Source organism: Cnephaeus nilssonii, assembly GCF_951640355.1.
Source record: "Cnephaeus nilssonii genome assembly, chromosome: 18".
NCBI classification, from domain to species: domain Eukaryota; kingdom Metazoa; phylum Chordata; class Mammalia; order Chiroptera; family Vespertilionidae; genus Cnephaeus; species Cnephaeus nilssonii.
Window position 1 is genome coordinate 1891304 of NC_137089.1, and position 27024 is coordinate 1918327.

Sequence of the window (27024 nt, forward strand, 5' to 3'; positions counted from 1 at the left end):
TGCCCGGGTCCCGGGGCCCCGGAGCCGCGTCTGAGGGGCCCTTCCTCCCCCCGGGGCTGGGCCTGCCCAGGTGGCTCACCCCGAGCCCACGCGGCTGCCGGGCAGGGACAGGATGCTCCGTGGTGGGGCCCGAGCACTGGTCTCCGACCTCTGCGCAGGGGCGTCCAGGCCACCGGTTCAGGTTGCCAGCGCCCCACCCCTCGAGGCGGGATTTCCCCACCGCCTGGGCACCACGGAAGGTTCTGGACTCTCCTTCCTTTGGGCAAAGGGAGCTGTCAGCCTGGCCCCAGCTGTGCCGGGAAAGGCCCTGCGGAGTCGGTGACCGCCCTGGAGCCGGCGGCCGGGTCCCAGCTCCCCAGCCCTCGGGTCAAGTCCAGCTTCGGAGACCCGTGGCCCTCCCAGCATCCTCGCTGCTGCCGGGCGTCCTGGGGCTGGAACCGGGGCGGGTCCGCTCTGCCCCCATGGTGGCCGGTCCGGGTCCGAGAGCCTGGGCCCACCCTGCCACGCCCCTCCATTCCCTGCTCCGGGGAGGGGTTGCCATGGGGATTGCGCATTGGGACCTATTCTGAGGCCGCGTGGAGCGTGGTTTTTAATACCTGGCGTTGGCTGTTGTTTCCCACTTTCCTGGGTGAGCGGATTTGCACCGAGTTTGACCAGCCGGAGGGCGTGGTGGTGGTGGTGGTGGCTGTGGCCTGGCCCAGACGTCTCTGTGTGCTTAGTGACGGGGGACTTGCGGGGACCCTCCCAAGGGGGCTGCCAGCCTGCCACCAGCGGGCACAGCCTGGCTGATGGGCACAATGTCCCTCCCCCAGCTTCTGCCTCTGGCCGGCGGGGTGACGTCAGCAGGCGGGGCCTGCGTCCTCTGGGACGATGAGAAACCTGGGGCACCCCCCAGGCCCCTGGACCTCAGTGAGCGGAGGGGGCAGAGGCGGGTGCCGGTGGGTGCTGCTGCGGGCACGGGCTCCTGGTGCTGCCGGATGCAGGCTCCTGGCCTGGCCCTCACCCGTGGGAGCGAGAACTGTGCGTTTATGCGTTTCACAGCGGCCTCGCCCTCTGCCTCGCACACCCCGCCTGGCCAGGTGCGCCTCGCTGCTCCCTGGTACCTGCCTGGGCGCCGCGAAGAAAGCGTGACCCTGAGAGAGGGGATTGCTCCCGCCCGTGAGGACGTGGCCCAGCCTCCTGCCCCCGGGGCACAGAGCGCCCAGTGAGGATGTGGCCGAGCCTCCTGCCCCCGGGGCACAGAGCGCCCCGTGAGGACGTGGCCCAGCCTCCTGCCCCCGGGGCACAGAGCACCCAGTGAGGACGTGGCCGAGGGGCTCAGGGAGTGCGTCCCCTGGGGGGCACGGGAGGGAGGGAGGCGCTGGGACCCGGCAGCCGGGAGCCCGGGCGTCCCCTGAGGATGGGCCGGCTTTGCAGCCGGGGCTCCGGGAGCGGCCGGGTCACCGTCACTGGCAAGCCTTCTCCTCACTCGTTCATTGGGGCAGACCTGGTGGGCCGGGGCGGACGGCTGCAGGCAGTGGTCAGGGCCAGCTCTGGCCGGTCCCTGCTCTGTGATGGGGGGTCCCCAGGGCGGTCATACGTCCCAGGGCTGGAGGTGGGAGGTCAGACGGTCTGCATTTGACCCCCTGTGATGTTTCTACGTTGAAAAAACAAAACATGTGAATCACACCAACAACACACAGTCACTGTAAGAGAAGGAGGAAATGCAGGTAAAGAAAAATGTCCTGACCTCCCACTTCCCAGGATCCCCGGGTCTTAGACTCCAGATGACACGGGTCCACACTGTTCCTTACACTCACACTCACACACACACATACACACATGCACACACATGGACGCACGGACTTGCACAGACACGCATGTGCACATATGCACACACACGCACGCACATGCACGCACACATGCGCACACACGCGCACACGGCGTCTGCTGCTTGTTCTTATTTACTTATCTCACCCAAACCCGGTCCCTGCGAGAGGCACCCTGAGCCTGTGGTGTGAGCCACAGTGTGTCAGGAGGCTACTGGCCAGGCGGAGTTATGGTGCCGGGTCCCGTGGCCGGGCTGTGCCTGGGGCCGCCCGGGGGTAAGACCCAGCTCCCAAGGTCAAAGCCGGCCTGTCAGAGGCCCCAGGTGGGCGCCCGCCACCATGGGTGGCTGCACGGCCCACCGGTGCGGAGGGACCTGGTTTATTTCTCTTTAAATGTATTTTTATTGACCAGAGAGGAAGGGAGAGGGAAATATAGAAACCAGTGCTGAGAGGAACCATGGATCGCTGCCTCCTGCGCGCCCCGCACTGGGGATCCAGCCCACAACCCGGGCCTGTGCCCCAACCGGGAATCGAACCGTGACCTCCCGGTGCGTAGGTCAGCGCTCACCACGGAGCCCCCCGGCCGGGCCGTGGGGTCTTACTAAGCTCACCTGCGCTCTGCTGGGCGGTGCCGCCGGCTCCCAGGCTTTGGTGCTGAAGGAATGTGTCAGCACAGCCCTCGCCCGCATTCCTCGCACCCGCGCCCGCGTCCCCTCAGGACACATCCCTCCAGCACAGTCCGCGTCACAGAGGCTCCTGCGTCAGAAAGGACAGCCAGGCCCCTGCACCTGGGGGCCCTCGCGAGCGAGCGGCGATATGGGGGTGCTCTGCCCGGTGCGGGGTCCCCTCCCCCGCAGCTGCCAAGCCTCTTTGCTTACAGGGCAGTCGCACACGTGACCGGGAGCCAGAGAAGTAACGCCCGAGCCTCAGCCTTCCCGTCTCCGCAGCGGGGAGGAGGGCTCACCCTGCACGCTCTCCTCGAGGGGATCTCACAGCGCTGGACCCGCAGGGTGTCGGGTGCCCGCCTGTGGCCTCTGACAGGCCGGCTTTGACCTTGGGAGCTGGGTCTGAACCTCTGCAGCCCCAGGCACAGCCCCGCCTCCGGGACCGGCTCACCTGGACCTGGTTTACATGCCGGCGGCCCTGACCTCGGTGCCTCGCTCCCCTCTGCGCCCGCCCCGGTGTCTGAGGCGGGTTTCTAAAGGGAGTGACGGGCGGGGGTGGGATGGGCCAGGGGAGTCCTGCGTCCCTTCAGTCACCTCCAGTGCCCCCCAGGTCTGCTGCTGTTCAGGGAGGAGAGGGAATAGGGGCCCCACTGGGCCATTGGGGGCATTGCCACAAAAATGGGGTGGTCACTGGGGTGGGTCGGAGGTCCCCAAACCTGAGGAACGTGGCGGGTCTTGGGGCTCTGGTCACCGTCACCAAGGAGGGAAAGCGGGGTGCGGGGTGGCACTGATGGTCGGCCCAGCCGTTCCCCAAAGAGGAGAAAGCGGGAGAAGCAGGTGCCTGGGTCCTGTGGACAGGTTGGGGGCTCCGGAGGCCCCAGGCCTCGCTGCCCGTGGCCTCGCTGCCCGTGGCCTCGCTGCCCGTGGCTCGGAGGCGTGGAGAGTCGGGAGGTGACCCATGCTGCCTGCCCCGTGCCAGCCTGGCCTCGGGTGCTGCCGTGCCCCGTGTCCAGGATGAGGGCTGTGGGCGCCGTGGGCATTGCTGGGCCGAGTGGGGGTTCAGGTGCGTTTCTGGCTGCCTCGGGGAGCCGTTGGGAGGCACGTTTCGAGGCCCAGAGAGGATGGGGACCGAGCCCACGTCTCTGTCCTCCTGCCCTGGTCAGGTCTTGGACACCTGAGCTTAAGGTGCTGGGGGGGGGGGGGGTGCCAGGAGGAAGCAGTCTGGGGGGGGGGTTAGGGCTGTGGTGAGCCCAGTCGCTGAGCGGGTGGGTGGCACCTGGCCTCCCTGCCCACCTCCGCGGCCACCTCCTGCCCTCCCCGCAGTAGGGCGGGCGTGAGGGAGAAGGCCAGGCCTGGAGGAGGCCACGAGCCAGCCCCCAGGGAGCGGACAGCGACCCATGAGTGCGGGCCGGCCGGGCAGGCGCCGGCGGGACCAGGCCGTCCGCCCAGGGCCGTGGTGGCCACTCCTGAACACCTCCAGGTGCTGGGTCCACCTGCCCCCGCCCCATCGGCCAGCAGGCTGCCCCAAGGTGGTTGCCAGGGCAGCGGGCCGGCGGGCTCCCCAGGGAGGGCTGGAGGGAGGGGATGGCTAGGCCGCTGCAGGCTCAGCTCTTGGGCGCCCCCTGGGGGCAGTGAGGTCAGGGCCTCATTCCCAAGCAAGACCCGGGAGCCGAGCTTGGGTCTCAGGTCCAGGCTCCAGCCTGGCGCTGCCCTAACCCGTGGGGGACCCTGGGCCAGGTCCCCTGACAGCCGGGCCTCCTTCGTGTCTGGGACCTCTAGAGGCTCCGTGGCCCCCGCGCCTCAGGGCCTTCCGGGGACGCCTCGCGACCCACAGGTTGAGAACCGCTGCTGTAGAGCCTAAGACCATCGGAAAACACAGATATTTACCTGACGATTCATATCAGTAGCAAAATTACAGTTATGAGGTAGCGACGGAAATAGTTTTATGGTTGGGGGTCACCACAACATGAGGAACTGTGTTAAAGGGCCGCGGCATTAGGAAGGCTGAGAACCACTGCCTTAGAGGGAAGCGCTGGGCCGGCTCCCAGGAAGGTCTGGCCACCTGGAGACAAGCCCTTCTCTGCCCTCCCTTCTCAGTGTCACGCTCTGGGTGTCTGCGCACCCCCCTGTGCCGGCCCCCCCCCCGCCGGGCCGCCTGGCTCTCCAGCCCGCAGGGCCCCGCCCCATGCTCCCCCGGGCTCCCTGGCCAGCTGGTGCCCTCAGCCTCCCCTTGCCTCTCCGCTCCGTCTTCAAAGACGCGCCCGAGTGGACTTGTGTTTCGTGCCACGACCTTGACTCGAGGCAGCCGAGGCCCTAAACCGATAGGAAGCCGCAGCCTGTGCCGCCAGCTCCCTGTCGCTTCCCTCCTGGGAGGACCCGTGAGAGCCGGGGCGCTGTACCCCCAGCCTGGCGCGGTGGGCTTCTGGGACGGGGCAGCGGGAGAGGCAGCCGGGAGCCCTGCACCCCTGCACCCCTGCAGGGCAGGGCGCACCCCTCCGCGCAGACACGGGCCTTCGTGCCCACGGGGCTCCTGGACGGGGCGGGGCTGAGCTCTCGGGCCCATTCGCCCCTCCCCCACCCCACCCCGGGCTCTGGACTCAGGTGTGGGGGGTTAGCCCAGGGAGGCAGCTGCAGAAGCTCAGGGCAGGGCGCGAGAGGGTGCACCCCCTCCTCCCTGTGGCGTCCTGGCAGCTGCCTGGGTCCGGGGCACGGTGCCTGGGGGAGTCCCAGGGCCCCGGCCCGCTGGCTGCCCCGGCTGCCCCCGCGCCTGCCCCGGCCGCATGGAGGCGTCTGTGCGCCCCTCCGCGTCCCCAGCTGGGACGCCTGGCCTCCCAGGACAGGGCGGGCTCCCTGGAGGCAGCGGCGTTGGCGTGGAGGCCCGGGGAGGGCCGCCCGCTGGAGAGGGGCAGCTCCCATGGGGGGCACAGCAGGTGCAGCCATGTGGAGGGGGAGGGGTGGGCAGAACGGATCCCAGGCCGGGGGTTGCGGGAAGGGGTGGCTGCCAGAGGGGAGCACAGTGGGTGGAGGTGGGAGAGGGGGAGGGGGTCCTGGCGGGTGGGGGTGAGCAGGGCTGGGCAGGGTGTGTAGGAGAGCTCGGGGGGCCAGGGATGGGGCACGAGGAGGCTGTGGACATGCCCAGGTGAGAGCCGAGGGCCTCACCAGGCAGTGTGGGACCCACGGAGGGGGTCTGGGGGCGATGGCGGTCCTTCCGGAAGCTTCGGGCAGCGGGCGCTGGGTGGCTTTGGTCCCTCCGCAGCGCGGCCTAAAGGAGGACGTTATCCGTCATTTCCAGGTGCGGGGGCTTCCCGGAGGAGGGGCCGTCGGACAAGGCTCAGAGGGTCCAGCGCCTGCTCCCCCATCTGCTCCTCCCACCGGCCGCCCTGCCTGAGGGGAGGGGAGGGGAGGGCGTGTGCCCAGGGCCCTGTCTGAGGGGAGGGGAGGGGAGGGGAGGGGAGGGGAGGGGAGGGCGTGTGCCCAGCAGAGCGGGGAAGGGCGCTGCGGACGGGGAACAGCGAGGCGGAGGCCCGGGGTGGGGAGTGCGGGCTGGGCCTGCACAACGGGGTGCCGAGGGGGCGCCGCGGGGCCGGGAAGGCAGGGCTGCTCCTGCTCAGGGGCTGCTTTTGGTTTCTTCCGGCGCCTCAGAGGCCGGGCCGGGGCGGGAGGAGCCGGCAGCTGCCGCTCGGCTCAGGTCTGGCGCCAGCTGGTTCGTTCACCTGCCCGGGTCAGTGTCTGCCCCAACCCTGGCTCGCTGACCCCCGAGCTGTGCCGGGAGAAGTGGCACCGAGGTGCCCTGAGCCCCCTGAGTGTCCCTGCCTGAGCCCGCGGAGGCTGCCCTCGTGCCCCTCCCTCGCTCCGTCTGACTCAACCTGTCTGACCCCCCGGGTCCCTCCCAGCATTCTTGTTCCCATTGCGCAGATGAGGAAGCTGAGGCTCCAGGAACGTCCCCAAGGCCTCACGGTGGCGCTAGTGCCCTGTCTCTCACTGGCCACAGGTGGGATCCTCTCAGGAACCTGCCTCCTCCCCCAGGAAGCCTTCCCTGACTGCTCTGGGCTGGCCCGCCACGTCTGCTTTCTCCGCTCCAACTCTGGGTGGCAGAGGCCTGGGAGGAGGAGGCCAGGGGTGTGGAAGGAGCAGGCTTGTGGGGCCTTAACCGGGCCTTCCCCTTGCTGGGCCTCAGTTTACTCGGATGGGAAGGGGGGATGACGACACCTTCCTTGCAGGGAGGTCTTGGGGTTGGTGACTGCGAAGCCCCCAGCACAGCTGGGCACCTGTCAGTTCCCTGCCTCCCCGCTGAGGTGACCCCGCCCCTGTCATCCTCTCCCCGGGAGTCACCGCCTCTCCCCCCCCACCCCCACCCCGGGCTCAGGGTTCTAGAAAATCTGCCTGGTCAGGGTTAGTGAGGGAGCCAGCCAGCAGCGTGTCTGGGTGGCGGGAGGCTATTTTGGGAAGGAGCCGGGAAGGAGGCTTTGTTTTGCTTTGTTTTGTTTTGTTTGCTCCTCGTGATTACGGGAGGTGGCGGCCCTGCTCTGCTCCTGGACCCGCGAGGGCTGCGCTGCGGGGATGGGCGGGGGAGGCAGCATTCGCTGTGAGATGGACTGTCGACTTCCTGACGGCCGAGGCCACACGGTCTGCAGCCCAGCCCGTCACTTGTCACTGTCAGCGTGTTCCCAGGCGGACTGAGCGAAGGCGGGGGGGGGGGGGGGTGAGGGGGGCAGGGGAGCAGTAAGAAAGCAGGGGGCTCAGATCCTGACACACCAGAATGGTGTTTCCAGCTCTGCCATTTGCCCATGGGTCCACCTCTCCACTCACCAACCCGTGTCCAACCAACCCGCCTTCCCCAACCACTCATCCATCCATCCATCCCCTTATCCATCCATCCATCCCCTTATCCATCCATCCATCCCCTTATCCATCCCCTTTATCCATCCATTCATCCATCCCCTTATCCATCCATCCATCCATCCATCCATCCCCTTATCCATCCATCCATCCCCTTATCCATCCATCCATCCCCTTATCCATCCCCTTTATCCATCCATTCATCCATCCCTTTATCCATCCATCCATCCATCCATCCATCCCCTTAGCCATCCCCTTATCCATTCATCCGTCCATTCATCCTTCCCCTTATCCATCCCCTTATCCATTCATCCACCCACCCATCCATCCATCCCCTTATCCATCCATCCATCCATCCATCCATCCATCCATCCATCCACCCCCTTATCCATGCATCCATGCATCCATCCATCCACCCCCTATCCATGCATCCATGCATCCATCCATCCCCTTATCCATCCATCCATCCATCCATCCATCCATCCATCCATCCATCCACCTGCCCATCCCCTCACCTCTTCATATTCATCCACTCACCTGTCATCCATCCATCTGCCCATCCACCCACCCATCCTGTGAGCACCTGCCCACTCTGGGCCTCCACGCCCCTCAGGGAAGGAGCTGAGCTGGGGGTGAGCTGTGGCCCCCCTGCTCCGAGGCGCGGGTGTGGGGAGGTGGGGCCGGCGAGGCCTTGGCGTGCGGAGCAGAGTTCTCGGGAGGGGGTTCCTGGCTGAGCCGAGCGGGCAGGGCCCCGGGGCCTCGGGTGCGGCAGCCCGGACCCCGTGAGCCCATCACACTGCCGCGTGCACACAGCCGTTCGTGGGTGTGGAGGGGGTTCCCTCCTGCCGTCTGACCGCGCTGTGAGTGTCTGGGCGAGGTGTTTGCATGTAGGGGATCTTGGCGTCAGGAGGGGAGGGATGGCCCTGCCCCCAGGGGCTCACATTCCCGGGGGGGAGGGGGCTCAGCTGCCCCGGAAGTGTCTGGAGAGAGCAGGAGGAGGGGTCTCCGTGGGCCGTTCTGAGCGTGGGCCCGGAGGGCCGGCCTGAAATTGGGAGGAGGGTCTGCCGGGGTGGGACGGGGAGGACTGGGTCAGGCGGGGCTCCGGGTGCGGGGCCTCCATGTGACTCGAGGCAAACGGCACGGAGAGCTCAGACACGGAAGGTGCTTTCCCGTGAGGCGCAGGCAGAGCCACGTGCATGTGCGCTATGCTGACACACCGGCTCCCTGGCCACCGCACGCCGCGCGCTCAGAGGAAGGTGCTTTACGGAGCGCTGCGGGCCACTGGCCCGTGGGAAACCTACTGGGGGTCAGAGGCCGGCTGGCTGGTGGCTTTTGTCCTGGTTCCTCACCATTTCATAGCACAGACACGGGACAGCGGGGTGGGCCAGGCCCCCAGGACCGGGCGGGCCAGGCAGCCAGCTCTGCGCCCCTCCCCTCCGCATCCACGGAGCATGGAGCACGGACCCGTGTGCGGTGGGGCGGAGGGGGCCCCAGACGGCCCACAGGTGACACAGCAAATGGTCCTCAGCACAGGCGCCCCATGACCTCGGCTTTGTCACCCCCGGCCGCCGAGGCCCTGATCCCACCCAGGAGAGAAGGCGGGACGGAGCCAGCGCCCGGCGCTGCGGCTGTGGGCTCCCAGGGCCTGCTGAGCCCGGAGCTCGCCCGTCACGTTGGGCTGCTCAGCGGCGTGTCTATGGCCGGGGAAAGAGCAATCATCACCGCGCGGCACTCCCTCCTGAGAGCTCTTCAGGCCCGACTTCCCCGACTCGGAGGAAGTAACCACTCCATCAGCCTCCAGCTCCCGCATGGGGCTCCTGCCCTCGGGAAACCCCGGGGTTCCCCCCCCCCACCCCCCGCCCCGTGTCAGAGGAAGTCCCTACGTTCACCAGGAGGAGCGCTGGAGGCAGGCGACAGGCAGCAGGCCGAGCTGGGGATTGAACCCCGAGCCCCTGGAACAGCCGAGGGGCCTGGGAGGGAGGTCCCCAGGTGCACGTGGCCGGCTCACCGTGCCCAGCGGGTTCAGGTGTCCGCTCTTTTAAATATATTTTATCAATTTCTTACAGAGAGGAAGGGAGAGGGATAGAGAGCTAGAAACATCCGTGAGAGAGAAACATCGATCAGCTGCCTCCTGCACACTCCCCACTGGGGATGTGCCCGCAACCCAGGTACATGCCCTTGACCGGAATCGAACCTGGGACCCCTCAGTCCGCAGGCCGACGCTCTATCCACTGAGCCACACCGGTCAGGGCCGCCCTTTTCTTGTTTAAATATATTTTCAGAGAGGAAGGTGCACTTTGAACGTGTCCGCCTCGGCCTCCGTGGCTCCATTGGAGAGGCTGCTGTTCGCCCTCTGGAGGGCGCTGATACGGATGGGCTAGCGCCTCTCGCTGCTCTCAGGGTTCTGTCTTTGACGTCCGTAGCTTAACTCGGGCGTGTCCAGGTGTGGATCTCTCTGTGTTCATCCTACTTGGAATGTGTGAAGCTTCTTTTTCATCAAATTTTGGAAGATTTTGGCCCTTCTTTCCTTAGAAATACTTTCTGCCTTCTTCTGTCCTCTCCTAGAGCGCCAAGGAAATACATGGTTGACCTTTGGTGATAGTCTCACAGGTCTTGGAGGCTCTGCGCACTTTTTTTTTAAAATTATTTTTTCTTTCTGCTCCTCAGATGGGGGAGTCTGAATTAGGCTCTTTATGCTCCATGATTCTTTCTTCTGTGAGTTCCAACTTGCTGTTGAGCCTCGTCTGGGTTTTTCATTCCGGTTAATGTACGTCTCCGCTCCTGAATTTCTGTGTTTTACTAGGAATGGTTTCTGTCTCTTCACTGATACTGTTTGATGCTTCCCTTTCCCTCTTTATTCTTGGGCCGTATTTATTTACTGGCATAACCGCTGATTTAGGATCTCTACGAATGGCTGGCTTCCTGAGGGGCAGCGCCCGTTGACTGCTTTGGGGGCCATACTTTCCTGTGTGTTTGTGTCTTAGACTTTCCTGTTGAAAACTAGATGTTTGAGATGCTATAACATGGCAGCTCTGGGCATCAAACTCACCCCCCCCTCCCGCCCCAGGGTCTGATGCTCTTGCTGCTGCTGCACGTGTGCTTAGCCGCTCTCCTGGACGGATTCCGTGAAGTCCGTGTTCCTTGTCATGTGTGGTCGGGGAGTCTCTGCCGGGTTAGCTCAGTGGTCAGCGCGTTGTTGGACAGAGTTTTGCTTAAACGCCTTGAGCCAGTAATTCTCCCCGACTTTGTTACGGGGACCGGTGTGTGTGTATTGGGGTGCACAGTGCTCTGGCAGGCTGTGTGCACATCCCCCTTCGCCGTCACTTCCTGCTCGTGTGGGGAGTCAGGGCCAGCCAGAAGTGAGCGGTGGGGGGCCGCTCAGTGCGCCCTGGTCATGTGCACAGCCGTGTGTGTGCGCGCGCGCGCGTGTGCGTGCGCATGTGTATGTGCGTGCGTGCATGTGTATATGTGCGTGCGTGCGTGTGTGTGTGTGTGTGTGTGTGTGTGTGTGTGTCCTTGACTCCCGGGGGCCGGGCAGACCGTCCCAAGGCCCCACTCCCCGCTTTTCCGCCTGAGGTTCGGGGCGGCATCCCCTGCTCCGCGGGCAGTGCCGCCGCGGGCAGCTGCGGGTTAAAAGAATCGCCTCTGTTTTCGGCCAAGGCCCCAGGGGTGTGTTCTCACTGAGCCGCTGAGGGAGGTCGGCGAGGACCAGCCACGGAGCGGCTCTCCAGGGGCCGCCTCTGCCCGTCCCTGCGGCGGGGCTGCGGGTCACAGCCCGGTCCTGGGCTGCTGGCCGGGGAGGCGACCCCGGCGCTGGGGTCAGGGAGCGTGAGCAGGCCCAGCGGAGACGTCCCGCGTCCCGTTCCTCCTGACACGGGGCGCTCTCTCCTGAGCAGACCCTTCCCGGGGCAGTGCCAGCTCTCGTCCCTTCCAGAATTTGAAAGCTGGTTGGGACACGGCCTGCTGCTGCCCGGGCTTCTGCGGAGAGGGGTCCTGGGCGCCCCGCTCGCTGTGCCCACCGCGGGCTGCCCGTCGGGAAGTGCTGTGATGCGGAAGCCATTGAGGGGGAGGTCCATGAGAGGGGGTGGGGGTCCGCGGCGCGGACGGGGGACCGAGCAGCAGGGAGAACGGGGACTCTGCTCCCGCACCAGCACGGCCAGCCCCTCGCCCGCCTGGAGGACTCCACCTGGCCGCGGCCTGCGTCTCCCCAGCGTGAGGGCCGCCGGGGCGGCGGGGTCGCGGAGATGAGCATCGGAGTCTCAGGGTCGCCACTCCTGGGCTGTGTGACCTCTCTGAGCACGGCCTGCTCCGGGAAGACGGGGTGCAGGGCCCCCAGCAGCTGCGGGAGGAAGGTTCCATTGGACGGCCCGCCCAGAGGGAACGGCGAAGGGTCCCGGTCGCTTTGGAGTCTCTCAGGGCGCGGACCCAGGTCTGGCGCTGCGTTGGTTTCCGGCTTTTTCTGGGTCTTTTTTTTTTTTTTAAATATATATTTTATTGATTTTTTACAGAGAGGAAGGGAGAGGGATAGAGAGCTAGAAACATCGACGAGAGAGAAACATCAACCAGCTGCCTCCTGCACACCCCCCACTGGGGATGTGCCCGCAACCAAGGTACATGCCCTTGACCGGAATCGAACCTGGGACCCTTCAGTCCGCAGACCGACGCTCTATCCATTGAGCCAAACCGGTTTCGGCTTTTCTGGGTCTTGATCACCGACGGAGACCCCGGAGACCCCCGGGTCCCTGCTGGCCGGCTTAGCTGAAGAAACGATGGCCCGTCTCCTTGAAGCGGATGAAGAATTAAGGATGACGAGTGTGGAGGGTCTGTGTGGGCACTGCCACGGCCTAAACGTGTCCTTTTAGGTGGAGAACAGACTGCTATGGATGGCGTCCGTGAGCTCGCTGGGGCCCGGGGCGGTTTCGGGAGAGGGTGGCACGGGCTGGGGCCGCCTCTGGGCTGGGGTGCAGGTGGGTGTCTCTGGCCTCTCCCCAGGGGCAGGCGCTGCTCCCACGACTAGCAGGCCATAACCCGGAGCGTCTAAGGAGCAGAAGGTGGACGAGGGAAGTGGTGGAAGCCCAGGAGAGGCGGGACGGAGGCGGTGGGCGGAGTGTCCGTCTCTGAGGTTCAGGCTTTGGTCTGGAAGGTTAGGTGACTCGCCAAGGCCACGCGCCGAGCCGGGGAGGAGGCGGTGTGGGTGCGGGACTGGTCTGTTCGGAGAGTAAGGATGGCGATAAGGAGCGTGCGCTTCCCCATGGAGACGCTCCGGCGGACAGGGTGGCCGTGGGCGCTGAGCGTGCAGGGACTCACCCTGTGGAGGGCGCGCTCCGGGCAGGCATGGGTCCTCCCTGTGTGGCTGTAGGAGACCGTGAATCAGCGGGGCTTCGCCGTTGGGGGCCCTGTGGGCCGCCCAAACCCCAGGGGACCTGCCCCAGGTCCCCCCTCCCACCAGGCTCCGAAACGGGTGCAGGACCCAGAGCCCAGCTCCAGTCGGGGCCGCGGCTCCGCCCCCCGCCACCTGTTTGGTGGCTCTGTCACGCACACGCCAGGCCTGCTCCAGGGTTCTGACCCCGAGCGTCAGGGCCGGGCCCAGAATCTGCATGCTGACCGGCCCCCCAGGGAACCCCCTGGACGCCCCGGTGCCGCACCTCGGGGAACCCTGGGCTCGGGGTGTGAGTGCCGGCACCTCACCAGGCAGGGCTTCTGAAGGAGGCGGAGGGGCCCGGGGCTGGCGGGGGAGAGGCCCACCGTGTGGACGCGCAGGCTCGGCCCCGGCTGTATGCCTCACACACAGGCCCCCCTCTGGGACCCCGGGCGTGGAGAGGCGGTGGGGTCCTCTGCCTGTGACAGAGGAGGAAACTGAGGCTCGCCAGGCAACGTGACTCAGTCAGATGACGCTGTGAGGCCCCGAGCCCACGTCAGGCCAGTGCAGGGCCCCCCGCTGTCCCCTCCGTCCCCGGGGCGGCGCTGGGACAGGCTCCTGCCACACGCTGGTCAGACTCCTGCAGGGCCTCAGGGGGGACAGTGCCCGGGACAGTGCCCGGGGGGACGGGTGGGGAGGGGGTTCGGTTCCACTGCAGCTGTGGCTCATCCTCCCCCGAGGATGTTTCCCATCGATCTTTAGAGAGAGAGAGACAGAGAGAAACATCGATGTGAGAGAAACGCATCGAGGATTGCCTCCTGAACGAGCCCTGACCAGGGCCCGGGCCGGGGAGGAGCCTGCAACCGAGGCACGTGCCCTTGACCCGAATGGAACCCGGGGCCCTTTGGTCCGCAGGCCGACGCTCTATCCACTGAGCCACACCGGCCAGGGCCCCGCTGCAGGTGCTGAGGGCCTGCTGCACGCGCTTGACCTGTGAGGCCATTCCCCGCCAGCCACGGGCTCTGAGGAGGACGGTCCGTCGCCGATGGCGGCCCGCTGGTTTGGCGCCGACGCAGCGGTTTCTGCGCACCGGGCGCTGCTGGCCGGGGTTCCCGGGCTTTGCCAGGTGGCCCCGGGAGCCCTCCGCCGCCCCAGGCAGCAGGACCAGCCTCGTTCTCACGTGACGGGGAAACTGAGTCAGAGGGGACGGCGACCTTCCCTGGGCCGAGCCCAGTTCTCTCCCCAGGCCGGTGCCTGGGCACCTTGGCCGGGGCCTCCCCGAGGCCGGCATGGGGGGCCCGGAGGGGCGCCTTGCAGTTCGGAGGGGCCTCTCCTGCAGCAGCCGCACCTCGGTTTCTCGGGGGCGGGGGGGGGCTGGGGGCTGGGCGTGCGGAGCCGGTCCTGGAGGAGAGCCGGCCGTGCGGTGGCCAGTCCGCTCCCCCTGCAGGACGGCGGCCCGCGGTCCGGCTGCCCCGGCCGAGGCTGCCCCTGCCCGGCGCGAACAGCTCCGGGACACCGAGCCGCTGGCCAGACGGATGCGGCCGCCCTCGGGCCCCGGGCCATTCCTCCCGCAGGCGGCGGGGCGGCCGCCTTAATGAAAGGGCGGCGGCTCCGGGAGGGGGCGAGGCCTGTCCCATTTGCAAACGCCTCCTGCAGCCCAAGGGAGGCCGCGGCGGCTCTCCCCTGTGGGCACGGGTGGGTGGCCGGCGCCCCCCTTCTCCTCCGATGCTGAGCCCAGGGCTGCGGGAGACAGCCTGTCTGTGCCTCAGTTTCTCATCTGTGGCCTGAGGTGCTGACAGGACGCGCAGCTCTGTGCCCACTTCTCTCAGGCCCCTTGCTCCGTGGCGGGAGGTCCGGGGAGCTCCTTGGATGCAGAGTCCCAGGCCCCAGACCTGCCGACTCAGGACCTGCCCGTCACGCGACACCAGCTGACCCCGCCCGAGAGCCGTGTTGGGAAGCAGGGCTTCCGACGCCACCGTTCCCGTCACCCAGGAGCCAGGGATCTGGTGGAGAGAATCAGGGCGGCCGCCTCCTGCACGCCCCCCACTGGGGATGGAGCCCGCAACCCGGGCATTGCCCTGACCGGGAACCGAACCGTGACCTCCTGGCTCACAGGTCGACACGCAACCCCTGAGCCACGCCGGCCGGGCTCACTCTCCATTCTAACGGCCCCGTTGCCTTTGGCCTCCCCAGCCCTGTTGACCACCCCCCCCCCCGCGGCTTTAACCACACATTTCACAGCTGAGGATGCCAGGCACGGTGCCAGGCCTCCTGCCTCCGGGTCACGGAGATCCCGGTGTGCCCAGGGGCCTCTGGGAGTTCAGAGCGAGGCCAGGGAGCCCTCCTGGGAGGTGGCGTTGCGGCTGGGCCCTGAGTGAGGGCAGGAACCCGCCCTGTGGAGGGCAGGAGAGGTCTGAGCAGAGCCGGGCACCTGGCAGACCAGGGTAGGGCCGTGGGGGCCGACGGGGTGTGACCCCCCTCGGAGCCAGCCAGGGCTCTCTGTCCCCCGCCGGGTCTCCCGTGTGAACCCCGCCTTCTCCCTCTCGCGCACTCCACGGCAAATGAGCCCTCAGGGACCCCCCCGTGGCAAACAGGAAGGAGCCGCGTGCTAGCACCTTCACCTTGGCTCCCTGCTTTGACCGGAAGGATCCGTTGTTGGGGAGTGGGCATGCTGTGACTGGACTGAGGCTCCCTCGTTCTGCGGACACGTCTCAGAAGTCGGCCAGACCTTACACGATCCCCGTGGGCTTCCTGTTAGATGTAGCTGGGCTTCCCCACATTCCCCGGTAGTTTCTTCGGGGGGCGGGGTATGCACTATGAGTGGAGGGAAGGAAAGGAGAATGGAAGAGAGAGGGGAATTTATTGGGGGGGGGGGATGGCGGAGACCAGAGGAGACACAGGCTTCCATCGGGGTCCCCCACAAACCGCGTCTGCAGGGTCCCGGGCGGGCGGGCAGCAGGGACAGGGCCGGAGCCCCTCTGGGGCCTAGGAAGGCCACAGTTCGCCCGTTTCTCACCCAGGCCACGGCGCTAACACCGCGCACCTTGCAAAGGGCGGTCCTGCCTCCCTGAGAGGGAGGGACTCTGGGAACCCAGCATCGTAGCTCCGTGGTCACCGCCACCGCCACCTTATGGTTGTGATGGTGATGTTTTGCCAGTGCTGCCGTCGGTGGACGCTAACTTCTGGGCGGAGACGGTCCACGTAGCACGTCATCTCCGAGGGGATGAATGGCTCTCCCCCTGGTTTGGATGGGGTCCCGGGGCAGCGTGGGCTGTGGCCCGTGCGGCAGGCCTGGTGGGCCCGCAGTCCCCCGAGCTCCCGCCAGAGGGCGCCCTTGCACCTCCCGTCCCTGACGCGAGTGGCAGGAGGCGCTTTCGCGACGGGCCTGGAAAACGGAGGTTGTGGGCTTGAACCTCATTTCCGCCCATTAAACTCTTCGTTGGCCGCACAGGAGCCTCAGCCAAAGCGAGTTCATCTGGTGGATGGAGGATTTCCCAGGGCACGGCTCCATGCTGCTGTGGTTCCCAGCCGCAGAGAGGGGGGGCTGGGGTCTGGGAGGGGCCGTGTCTGGAGGCCCAGCACCTGCTGGCTGTCTCCCTCGGAGAGCTGACCCTGGTGGGTGCCTCGTTGGAGCCCCAGCAGCTGGCAGCCGTGAGAGATGGGGCTCGTCACCAGCCCCGGAGGCGGAAACAGGCTGCCCCCCCCCACCTGCTGCTCGGAGGGCTCGGCGGGGGGGCCCTGGGCCAGCCCCTTCCCCATGCTCCTGCCGGCTGGCTCCGCTCTCAGACCTGCACCCTCCGGTGGCTGCACGCGGGGCCGAGGGCTGGAGCCTCGGTGTTCTCCCCTGTGAGATGGGGTGGCGTTCCCCTCGGGGATGGTGGGAAGGGGGCTCAGTCTCCCCAGAATGGCCCTCCCCCCGGGCGTGGCCCTCCTCCGTTCCGTGGGGCAGGCGGACCTCGGCCGCTGGGGGAGGCGGCCCGCGGGCCAGGTCACCTCTTGTCGCCTTGGTTTGTGCATCTGTGAAATGGAACCACCTGTGGGCTCAGTGACGGGGGGGGGGGGAGGTGAAGGGGGGCTGGGTGGTGGGGAGCCCGGCGTTTGGCGGGGCTCGCTGAGCCCCCCTCTGCTGCACCCCCTTCCTTACCCCAGCCCCTCCTGCTCTCCCCCTTCCCTCCCTGTCATTGCGGGAAGCCTCTGCTTTAGACACACAGATGGTCTGCTTTGTCTTGTTTTGTCTGCCCTGTGCCACATGAAGACATGTTTAATTAGACACCGATTAGACCCACATTTCCAAACTCCATCTCCCCGCTTCTCCGAAATCGGGACATGGCCGCCCTGGCCCGCAGCCCTCGGTGCAGGTGGCCTGGACCCCCGCCGGCCTCCGTCCGCCCACAGCCCTGCTCCCCCCACCTGCCGGGCTCCCCCCACCTCCGCGGACAGGCCGGGGTGGCTCCCGTGAGAGACCTCGTGGGGTGCAGGGGTGTTTCGTTGCGAAGTGCTTTGTTGCCCACACAGACGGCTGCTCTTTCTTCGCAGCCACGCCGAGGCGTCGGGCTTGCTGAGCCTTAATCAATTGCAATCAAAACACTGGCTGAAGCCAGAAGGTTTCGTGGGAGCCCATCGGAGAGCCTGCGGGGGGGCTGACGCGGCGGGGCGGAGCCGTGTCCCCACTTCAGGGCGTTCTCCGTGGCGGGCACCTCTGTGGCGGGTGCTGAATGACCCCGGGGCTCGGCCATCACCCCCTGGGTCCCTTCAGTTCCCGCAGGAGAGCCCACCAGCCCATTGGTTCCGGGTGGGGCTGGAGACCCAATCAGAGCCCACGAGACGCATCTCCCCGCCCCCCGCAGGGGTGAGTGGAGGCCGGGTCCTGGGATCACTGAGCTCAGGGGGGTCCTGTGGTGAGGAGGGGGAGCTGGCCAGGGCAGCCGCACCCGGGCGCCCGTTTCAGATGAAAGAGCGAATGCAGGAAAGCGTGGTCACCTTCACCCAACTCTCTTTTTAAAAAACGTGTATTTTTATTGATGTCAGAGAGGAAGGGAGAGGGGGAGAGAAACAGCAGTGATGAGGGAGCATCACAGATTGGCTGCCTCCTGCACGCCCCCTACTGGGGACTGAGCCCGAAACCCAGGGGTGAGCCCTGACCGGGAATTGAACTGTGACCTCCTGGTTCATAGGTCAACGCTCAACCACTGAGGCCCGGCACACCTGAGTCTTAATAATCGTGTGTAGCTCCTCCGGAAACCTGAATAGGGCCCGATGGGGCAAGGGGAGGGGAGGGGCGGGGAGGGGGGCAAACCCCAGGACCAGCAAGAACACAGAGCTGCCCGGAGCCGGGGAGGTAGGTCCCAAACCTGTGGCGCGGCTCTGCACTGGGAACGGCCAGCAGGTGGGCGCTCCCCAAAGCCCTCAGCGGCCTCCCTTCCTTGGCCTCCCTCCTCCTGGGGCAGGCTGAGCCGGAGCTGACCAGGCTGAGCCAGAGCTGACCAGGCTGAGCCGGAGCTGACCCAGGCTGAGCCGGAGCTGACCAGGCTGAGCCGGAGCTGACCAGGCTGAGCCGGAGCTGACCAGGCTGAGCCCGGAGCTGACCAGGCTGAGCCGGAGCTGACCCAGGCTGAGCCGGGAGCTGACCAGGCTGAGCCAGAGCTGACCAGGCTGAGCCAGAGCTGACCAGCCTGAGCCGGAACTGACCAGGCTGAGCCGGAGCTGACCCAGGCTGAAGTGGGAGCCGGCCAGGAAGCCTGGGGGCCAGGGCAGCTCTCCTCCCACCTCCCTCCCCGTGCCACCCTGAGTCATTCCTTAATGCGATTTGTGCCTATTGAACTCCTACCAGCGCCGAGGCCTTGCATGCGCTTTATAAATATTTCATTCTCTTCCGGCAGTAAATTTGCTGAAGCCCAAAGGCCCAGGTGGCCAGCTCCTGCCCTGGGCAGGCAGTCTGGTCCCCCCGCCCCTCCCCCGCCCCACAGCTCCCGCCCCCTCCCCCCCCACCTCTCCCCCGCCCCCCTGCCCCCTCCCCCGTCCCCTCCTCCGCCCTGGCAGCTGTGGGCGGGAGGAGCCAGTCCTACCACCCACACCTGGCACCAGCCTTCCAGCTGCTTCCATTGCGGAGCGGGGAGCCGGGAGCGGGGAGCCGGGAGCCGGGCTGCAGGGAAATTGGCAGAAGAAGATGGGGCGGCCTGGGGAGAGGGGGTCGGACCGGGCATGGTCCCTGTGGGACTCAGGACTCAAACCCGCTGGCCGGATGCCAGGGGTAGTCTTGTCCATGAATGTGCAGCACCCCAGTGGGAGTTCACAGCCGGGGGATCGCCGCCCGAGGGGGCATCGGGGCAGCTTAGGAGGGGCCTGGCCTTCTCGGGCTCCGGGCGGCCAGAGGCAGCGGAAGGAAGCTGCATGCGAGTCTGGTGCCTCCATGTCCCTTCGCTACTCTGCTCCACCCGCGCCTCATTCCCGCAGCTCCCGAGCACCGAGCACCGTGGCTCTGCGGGAGGGATCGGGCTGCCTTCGTGTGCCAGGCAGGAGCCTGATGGGTGTTGGATGTGCGTGTGGCTCGCGGCGCCGTCTCGGCAGATCCCGTGAGCAGAGGGGACGAGCAGTGTGTCAGGCGGGGACTTTGCAGGACACAGCACCCTCCGTGGGAGCAGTGACTGACCCGGCTCTTTAGAAACTCGTCTGGGACACGGCAGACACGGTCCCCGGAGCCCTCAGCGCCTCCCTGGCTCCGGCCTCCTCCCGGGCGGGCTGTCCATTGGATGCTCCACTGGGAGCCCGAGGGCCATGTGACCCATGTAGGCTAGCCTCCTGGCTGGGAGCAGGGAGCGGGGTGCCTCCTGGCTGGGAGCAGGGAGCGGGGTGCCTCCTGGCTGGGAGCAGGGAGCGGGGTGCCTCCTGGCTGGGAGCAGGGAAAGGGGTGCCTCCTGGCTGGGAGCAGGGAGCGGGGTGCCTCCTGGCTGGGAGCAGGGAGCGGGGTGCCTTCTGCGTGGGGATCAGGGAAAGGGGTGCCTCCTGGCTGGGAGCAGGGAGCGGGGTGCCTCCTGGGTGGGGAGCAGGGAAAGGGGTGCCTCCTGGCTGGGAGCAGGGGAGAGGGGTGCCTCCTGGGTGGGGAGCCGGGGGAGAGGGGTGCGTCCTGGGTCGGGAGCAGGGGGAGAGGGGTGCCTCCTGGGTGGGGAGCAGGGAAGAGGGGTGCATCCTGGGTGGGGAGCAGGGGGAGAGGGGTGCCTCCTGGGTGGGGAGCCGGGGGAGAGGGGTGCGTCTTGGGTGGGGAGCAGGCGAGAGGGGTGCCTCCTGGCTGGGAGCAAGGAAGAGGGGTGCGTCCTTGGTGGGGAGCAGGGGGAGAGGGGTGCCTCCTGGGTGGGGAGCCGGGGGAGAGGGGTGCGTCCTGGGTGGGGAGCAGGGGGAGAGGGGTGCCTCCTGGGTGGGGAGCCAGGGGAGAGGGGTGCGTCCTGGGTCGGGAGCCGGGGGAGAGGGGTGCGTCCTGGATGGGGAGCAGGGAGAGGGGTGCGTCCTGGGTGGGAGCAGGGAGAGGGGTGCGTCCTGGGTGGGAGCAGGGGAGAGGTTGCGTCCGGATGGGAACACTGAAGGTCGCCTGCACAGCCTGCTCTTGCCCGGGAGGCGTGGCACGGCCTGCAGCTTGTCCCTCACTGGCGTGGGAACCGACCTGTGGCCAGACCGCAGGAGGGGGAGGCCCTCAGCTTTGGGGTGTCCTCGCTCACACTGGCTCACACGCGTGTCTCGCGAAGGGACGTCCTCGCTGTAACGGCCCCGTGAGCTGTGCTGTGCGGCGTCCGGGGACCAGGCGCTCTTCTGAGGCGAGTGTGGCAGCGGCAGGAGGGCTGACGAAGCCCAACTCAGCTGCCCAGGCGTACACTGTCCCCGGGGGAGCTAACTGCTGAGCATTGCTGACTGCAGGGGGTTTCGGGGAGGCCCGGGCCCCTGGGGTGCAGTGTTTGAGCCAAAAGAGGCTGGATTGGCTTCCACCAGTGCGCACATCCCATAGGGGCCGTGGGCTAACGTTACCACCGTGCTCACTTTCCAACACCCCCTGCTCCACATCCCCTGGCCTCTGCAGCAGCCGCACAGGTGGGCTCCGTGGAGGTGCAGTGGGTCCCACCCCGCATGGGCGTAAATACACACCCTCGTGTTTGCCGAGGTGTGCTTCATTCTCTCCTGAACCCATCTCCGTCTGCATCTTTTCCTTCCAGGCAGAAGAACTACCTTTATTTTTAAAATATATTTTTATTGATTTCAGAGAGGGAGGGGAAGGGAGATAGAAACACCAGTGATGAGAATCATTGACCGCCTGCCTCCTGCACGCCCCCCACTGGGGCTTGAGCCTGCAACCCGGGCATGTGCCCTTGACTGGAATCGAACCCAGGACCCTTCAGTCCACAGGCCGACGCTCCATCCACTGAGCCACACCAGCGCGGGCAAAACTTCCTTTGGGAGTCATGCCATGCAGATCGGCTGTTAGCAAATTTTCCTTAATCTGAAGATATATTTTGCTTTCATTCTTAAAGGATATTTTCTCTGCATAGACAACTCTGGGTTAACAGCCTTTTTCAAAAAGCTCTTAAACTTGCGATTCCACCGTTTGCTGGCCTCCACTGTTTGTGATTGGAAGTAAGCAGAACTCCAACAGCCGTGTCCCTGGGTGTGACACCTTGTTTGTCTCTGGCTGCTTTCAAGATTTTCTCTCTTTGGTTTTCAGCAGTTTCACTCGGACGTGTGGCTTTCTTTGTATTTATCCTGCTTGGGGTTCACGCAGCTTCTTGGATCTGTACGCTCGGGTCCTTTACCCGATTTGGCTACATCCTTACTTTTTGGTCTTAGTCTCTCTTTCCCTTCTATGGTGCCTTTCGTTATTGCCCGGCAACTGTCTGAGGTGTTGCCTGTTTATTTTTTCTGCGTTCCTCTCTGTCCTTCAGATCGGGCGGTTTCCATTGGTACGTGCTTGCTCTCCCTTTAATAAAGCGGCGGTGGGCGACAGGCGTGAGCCCCGAGCCTGGCCTGCCACGCGCAGCGTTCTTCAGCGGTGCACCATCCATGCTGGCCCACGGAGGGCATGTTAGTCTTCTTCGTCGGGCTTGATACCTTTGCAGTGTCCTCCATAGCAAATGGGCTGTTTTTCTTTTTTTAAAAAACTTTGTGTTGCTCTAAGAAGAACCGTGAAATGGCTCCCAAACTTTTCTTCCTCTCCCAACAGAATTGCTGCAAATCACCCCCGCCCCCCCCCCCCCCAGGCTTCAAAGGACGTCTCCCCACTGATTCCTCCGACCCCTCTTCCCCCTCCCTTCAGGGTCTGGCCCCCTACCTGTCTGCATTGGTTGTCTCTCTTCTCTAACCCTAACCCTGTCCCCCTCTACCCTCCCCCCGTCATGGGGGTGTCCCAACCCCCTCCCAAGGACACTCCCCAGCCCCTTCCCATTGAAATGCCCCCAAGCCCGACCCCCCTCCCCGTCCAACCTCACGGGCCCTCCGGTCACTGGCTCTCCCTGTGCTCTCTCCCTCCCCAGGTTACGGGCACGCGGCCCCCGGCACGGATGCGGGCAAGGCCTTCTGCATGTTCTACGCGGTGCTGGGCATCCCGCTGACGCTGGTCATGTTCCAGAGCCTGGGCGAGCGGATGAACACCTTCGTGCGCTACCTGCTGAAGCGCATCAAGAAGTGCTGCGGCATGCGCAACACGGACGTGTCCATGGAGAACATGGTGACGGTGGGCTTCTTCTCCTGCATGGGCACGCTGTGCCTCGGCGCGGCCGCCTTCTCGCAGTGCGAGGACTGGAGCTTCTTCCACGCCTACTACTACTGCTTCATCACGCTCACCACCATCGGCTTCGGCGACTACGTGGCGCTGCAGACCAAGGGCGCGCTGCAGAAGAAGCCGCTCTACGTGGCCTTCAGCTTCATGTACATCCTGGTGGGGCTGACGGTCATCGGCGCCTTCCTCAACCTGGTGGTCCTCAGGTTCCTGACCATGAACAGCGAGGACGAGCGGAGGGACGCCGAGGAGCGGGCGTCCCTGGCCGGGGCCCGGAACAGCATGGCCCTCCACGTGCCCGAGGAGGCGCTGCGGGGCCGGGCGCGCTGCAAGGCGGACGGGGACCTGCAGTCCGTGTGCTCCTGCTCCTGCTACCGGCCGCCGGGCCGCGCGGGGGGCCGGCCCGCGGGGCACCAGAACTCCTTCGGCGCCCAGCTCGGCCCGCAGTACTTCCACTCCGCCTCCTACAAGATGGAGGAGATCTCGCCCAGCACACTGAAGAACAGCTTCTTCCCGTCGCCCACCAGCTCCGTCTCGCCGGGGCTGCACAGCTTCACGGACGTGCACAGGCTCATGCGCCGGCGGAGGTCCATCTAGGGGGGCGGGGCGGGGCGGGCCGCGGCGGAAGTCGTCACCTGCCACGTCACGTCCCATTGGCGGAGGTCCATCTAGGGGGGCGGGGCGGGGCGGGCTGCGGCGGAAGTCGTCACCTGCCACGTCACGTCCCATTGGCGGAGGTCCATCTAGGGGGGCGGGGCGGGCCGCGGCGGAAGTCGTCACCTGTCACGTCACGTCCCATTGGCCCCTCTCGTCTTGCTTGGTGTTAATTTTTATTTTTGATTTTTGTTGATGTCAGAGCGGAAGGGAGAGGGAGAGGGAGATGGAAACATCCGTGATGAGAGAGAATCATGGACTGGCTGCCTCCTGCGCGCCCCCCACTGGGGAGCGAGCCCGCAGCCAGGGCCTGGGCCCCCACCGGGAATCGAACCCCGACCTCCTGGTTCATCGGTTGTCGCTCAGTCCCCGAGCCCCGCCGGCCGGGCCCCCCTGGTCTTTCCTTTGTTTATTTATGAGCCGTTCTCAGTCGGAGTCGTACTGTCGTCGTCATTACTTCCGGTCCTTCCTTCCGTCTCGGTTTCCTTTCTCCCCCCCTTTCCAGCCGGACGGAGCCCGCCCAGCCCTCCTCGGAAACGCGCATCTGAGCATGAAGCATGGGTTTCCCCTCCTTCCTGACCTGCGACACATGCCTTACATCTCTCCCCGGCGGCCCCGCGCCGGCCTCCCAGGACAGTGTGACCCCAAGGCCGCGGGACAGAGCTAGGGGGCCCGGCCCAGTCGAGAGCTAGCTGCACCGGGCGAGAGCCTCGGCGCCCGCCCACGGGGCGTCCCCCCGGGCGCCGCTCCTTCCTCCCCAGGGAGTGGGTGGCTGTGTGTGTGCGCATGTGTGCCTGCGTGTGTGTGTGTGTGTGTGCCTGTGTGTGTGTGTGAGTGTGTGTGTGTGCGTGCGCGCGGGCGCCGTGCGGCGTGGAGGAAGCACAGGTATTCATTTCTTTTCTCCATCCCACAATTTTGCTAATAGCCTGCTTTTGGCTGCTTCCAAACAACCCAGGAAAACAAAGCCCACGGGGTTTTTGATTTATCATCGTGCCGAGCCCAGCATGTTCCGCGAGCAGCCTTCATCCCCGATGCGTCATGCCCAGACTTCCAAAATGCTCGGTTCTAAATTACATTAACTTACGTTTAGGGGGCGGGGTGGGGTGGGCACGGCGACAGGGACCATTTTAGCTTGCCAGTTAAAAACCCTTTTTTTTAAAGCATGCACTCTGTTAAACCGGTATGCATTCTGCACACAAGGGAAGACCATCGGTGGGACAACCCGAAGGCACTAGTGCTGTTACTTTATCACAGACACGTTTCGTTTTATCATCTCAGTTCTGACGGTTGACCGTGCGGCTGGCAGCGTCGGGTAAGCCGGGAAGTGTGGGGACGGTAGACCGTTAGCGCCCTCTTGTCTCTGTGATGATGGTGGGGATGCCGTCCGTGCAGCAGCCGCCGAGGGAGGAAGGGTTACGGTTTGGGGTGCGTGGATGTGAGGGGGCACCAGGCGGTCGGTGTGGGTTCTTTTCCGGATTCAGAACAGAAAGACAGGGCGTTCCTCGTTAAAAACCCTCGCCCTCTGGGCATGCGGGTCCCAGGAAGGAGCGTCTCTGAGTGCGTCTGACCTTCGTGTGGGTCTCAGGAAGGGGGAGGCAAGGGGCCGAGGCTCGGCCTGCTGGGAGAAGGGGGAGGCTCCCGCTCTGGCTCCCGGTGAAGATGGGCTTTGGCGGGATTGCTCGCAAGGTGCCGGGAGCCCCCGGGGATCCTGGGAAGAGGAAAGCTACCTGGTTTCTTAAAGGAGACATCACCAAATGCCGCCAGTCCCAAGCCTTTGGCCCACAGGACTGAAACCCAGCACTCAAGACCCCTCTGAACAGGCACGTACTCCATGCTACATCCGTGTTACATCCATGTTAAACACGGCCCCTTGTGCAGGGCACAGGGCTGGGAAGGACCTCAGACGCTCTGGGCCGCACGGGACAGATCTCAGTCTTCAAGGTCTGTCTGTACTCACTCGTGTCTAATATTATTATTTTTTAAACGTCAGGGCTCCAAAGTCTGTGCAGAGAGGAGAAACAGTTGCTCTTTTTGCGTCTCCCCTCCCGGGAGCGGCCGCTGGCTGCCGGGGTCGCAGGGCGAGGCGTCCGCGCAGTTCGCAGAGCGCGCTGAGCTGTGCCGGAGGCTCCCGAGAACCTGGGTCAGCGAGGCCCTGGGGGGGTGAGGCTGGGCCCATCAGGACTTGGCCTGGGTGTCTGGTCAGCAGCCACATCTAAAGGTTGAGCCACCAAAACAGAAAACCCAGAGTCATTGACTTGGCAGGTCCTGGGAGCTGGGGAGAGGGAGCGGACAGCGTCACACCAACAGGGGCCTCGTCAGGAACCAAAGTCCCGGGCGTAAATGCGTTTCCTGCGGCTCTTTCTCGGCCTCACCTTGGTAGAGGCAACAACAAAAATAAAAATCAATGACCATGATGTCCTCCCCCAAACTTTCTATTTCGCGAATTCCAGATTTACAGAGAAGCAGAGCGAGTGGTAGGAGGCACTCCTGTGGCCGCTCACCCCACTCCCCAGCCTCCGTCACGTTGCCTCCGTGGCTGCCTCCTCTCCCGCCGCCCCGCCCCCCCACACTCAGGAATTTGGAGGATGGAGGGATGGTGGTGCCGCCAAAGAGAAAACTGGTCTCAGATAACAGTGCCAGTGTCCCCCTAAAAACTGAAATTTCACACAGCAGCATTTATTATCTAAAATACAGCCCATCTGCACAGCGCCCCAGTTGTCCCCCAAAATGTCCCGCAGAGCTGTAGGTGGGTCTGAGACAACCCGAGATGGGCTGGCACATTGTGCTGCCCCGCCCTGCCCTGCCCCGCCCGGGACGCTGGACGTTCTTCCTCACGCTTTTGTGTTGACCACGTTGCCCTTTGGAAGAGTCTGGCGCCATCTTGCGGGATGGCCCGTGAGCCGCTTGGGCTCCCTCGGTTGAGGAGTTTTAGGCAAGAACACAAGGGCTGTGATCGATGCGTTTGATGTGGCTGTTTCCCCGGAGACCCCGCGATGGCCTCTCCTTGTGGGTCAGTGTGTCGTGTGCAATGCCCTCCCCTGTGAGAGATGCCCCCTGACGCTACAGCAGCGGTGCCCACGCGGCCCTGGACGCCGGGTCTCCTCGCCAGAGCTCACTGCTGCTTTCGAGTTCCCACTTGATCTCCCTTCTGTGCTCTGCATCAGCAGTCTGTCCCCCGAACACCTGGGGGGTGGGTGTGGTTGGCTATGAACACACACAGCATGGGCAGGCTTTCCTGGACTGGACAGCTGGGGGCAGATGCCGCCCAGCAGGGGTTTTGTAAGGGTCCCTGGAAGCCGGCCGGGGCACATGGGCACCAGCAGCTCCTCGTGAGGGCAGGGTGGCAGCCCTTGCTGTCATTAGTCATCACAGCCTGCACGCTTGTTGCGTAGTACCGGGGGCGGTAGGGCTAGCTTTTGTGGCCGCCGTCTCGGAGATCCTTTCTCTGGCAGGTTCTATGAGACCCACTCGGTCTGACAGCATAAAGCAGTCCCCCTGCGTGGCCTCGTAACCCTCCGTTTTGATCAAGGAGATACATCCATGCAGAGTCCCACCTCTGAGCCTTTGCTGGCGCTGTTCCACCTGGAAGGCGCCCTGCTGCTTTTCAGCCTGGAGGTGTGGGGAGCATCTCTCCCATCCTGCCAAAGCCTCCCTGGCCCCAGGGCCTTGCCTCGGGGTGCTCATCGCTGTCATCAGGGCCGTCTTAACTCCAGGGGGAGCCCCGCCCACCCCTGGAATCCATGCACATCCCATGACCAGAGCCCATCGGCCCCCATGGGCCGGTCAGAGGCCCGAGGCTGGCAGAGCCCAGCCCTGCCCCCGCCCAGTGGTGACGGCGGACACAGGCCAGGGCGGCGTGGTCTTGCCTCCGTGGTGCAGCCTTGGGGGCGGGCAAGCTGGGGCTGCTCCAGGTGGCATCTCACACCTGAGACCACTGCTGCCATT

At 65.4% G+C, this 27024-nt stretch overlaps 2 protein-coding genes across 3 annotated transcripts in view; one reads left to right on the forward strand and one right to left on the reverse strand.

Moving 5' to 3' along the window:
* Positions 1-23227, forward strand: part of KCNK9 (potassium two pore domain channel subfamily K member 9) — a 35884-nt gene extending 12657 nt beyond the window's left edge. The window contains exons 2-3 of one of the 2 annotated variants that reach the window (XM_079796075.1): positions 22181-23012; positions 23163-23227. In XM_079796075.1, coding sequence (XP_079652201.1) covers positions 22181-23012; positions 23163-23172 — 842 coding nt within the window. In that variant the 3' untranslated portion in view covers positions 23173-23227. Of the gene's footprint in view, positions 1-22180; positions 23056-23162 lie in introns of those variants that run through there. The other variant, XM_079796074.1, reaches the window with a different exon arrangement.
* LOC307114092 (uncharacterized protein) overlaps positions 23094-27024 on the reverse strand; it is a gene marked incomplete at its 5' end in the record, with an annotated part of 75455 nt that continues 71524 nt past the window's right edge. Inside the window, one exon of the mRNA XM_079796294.1 lies at positions 23094-26975. The remainder of the gene's footprint in view (positions 26976-27024) is intronic.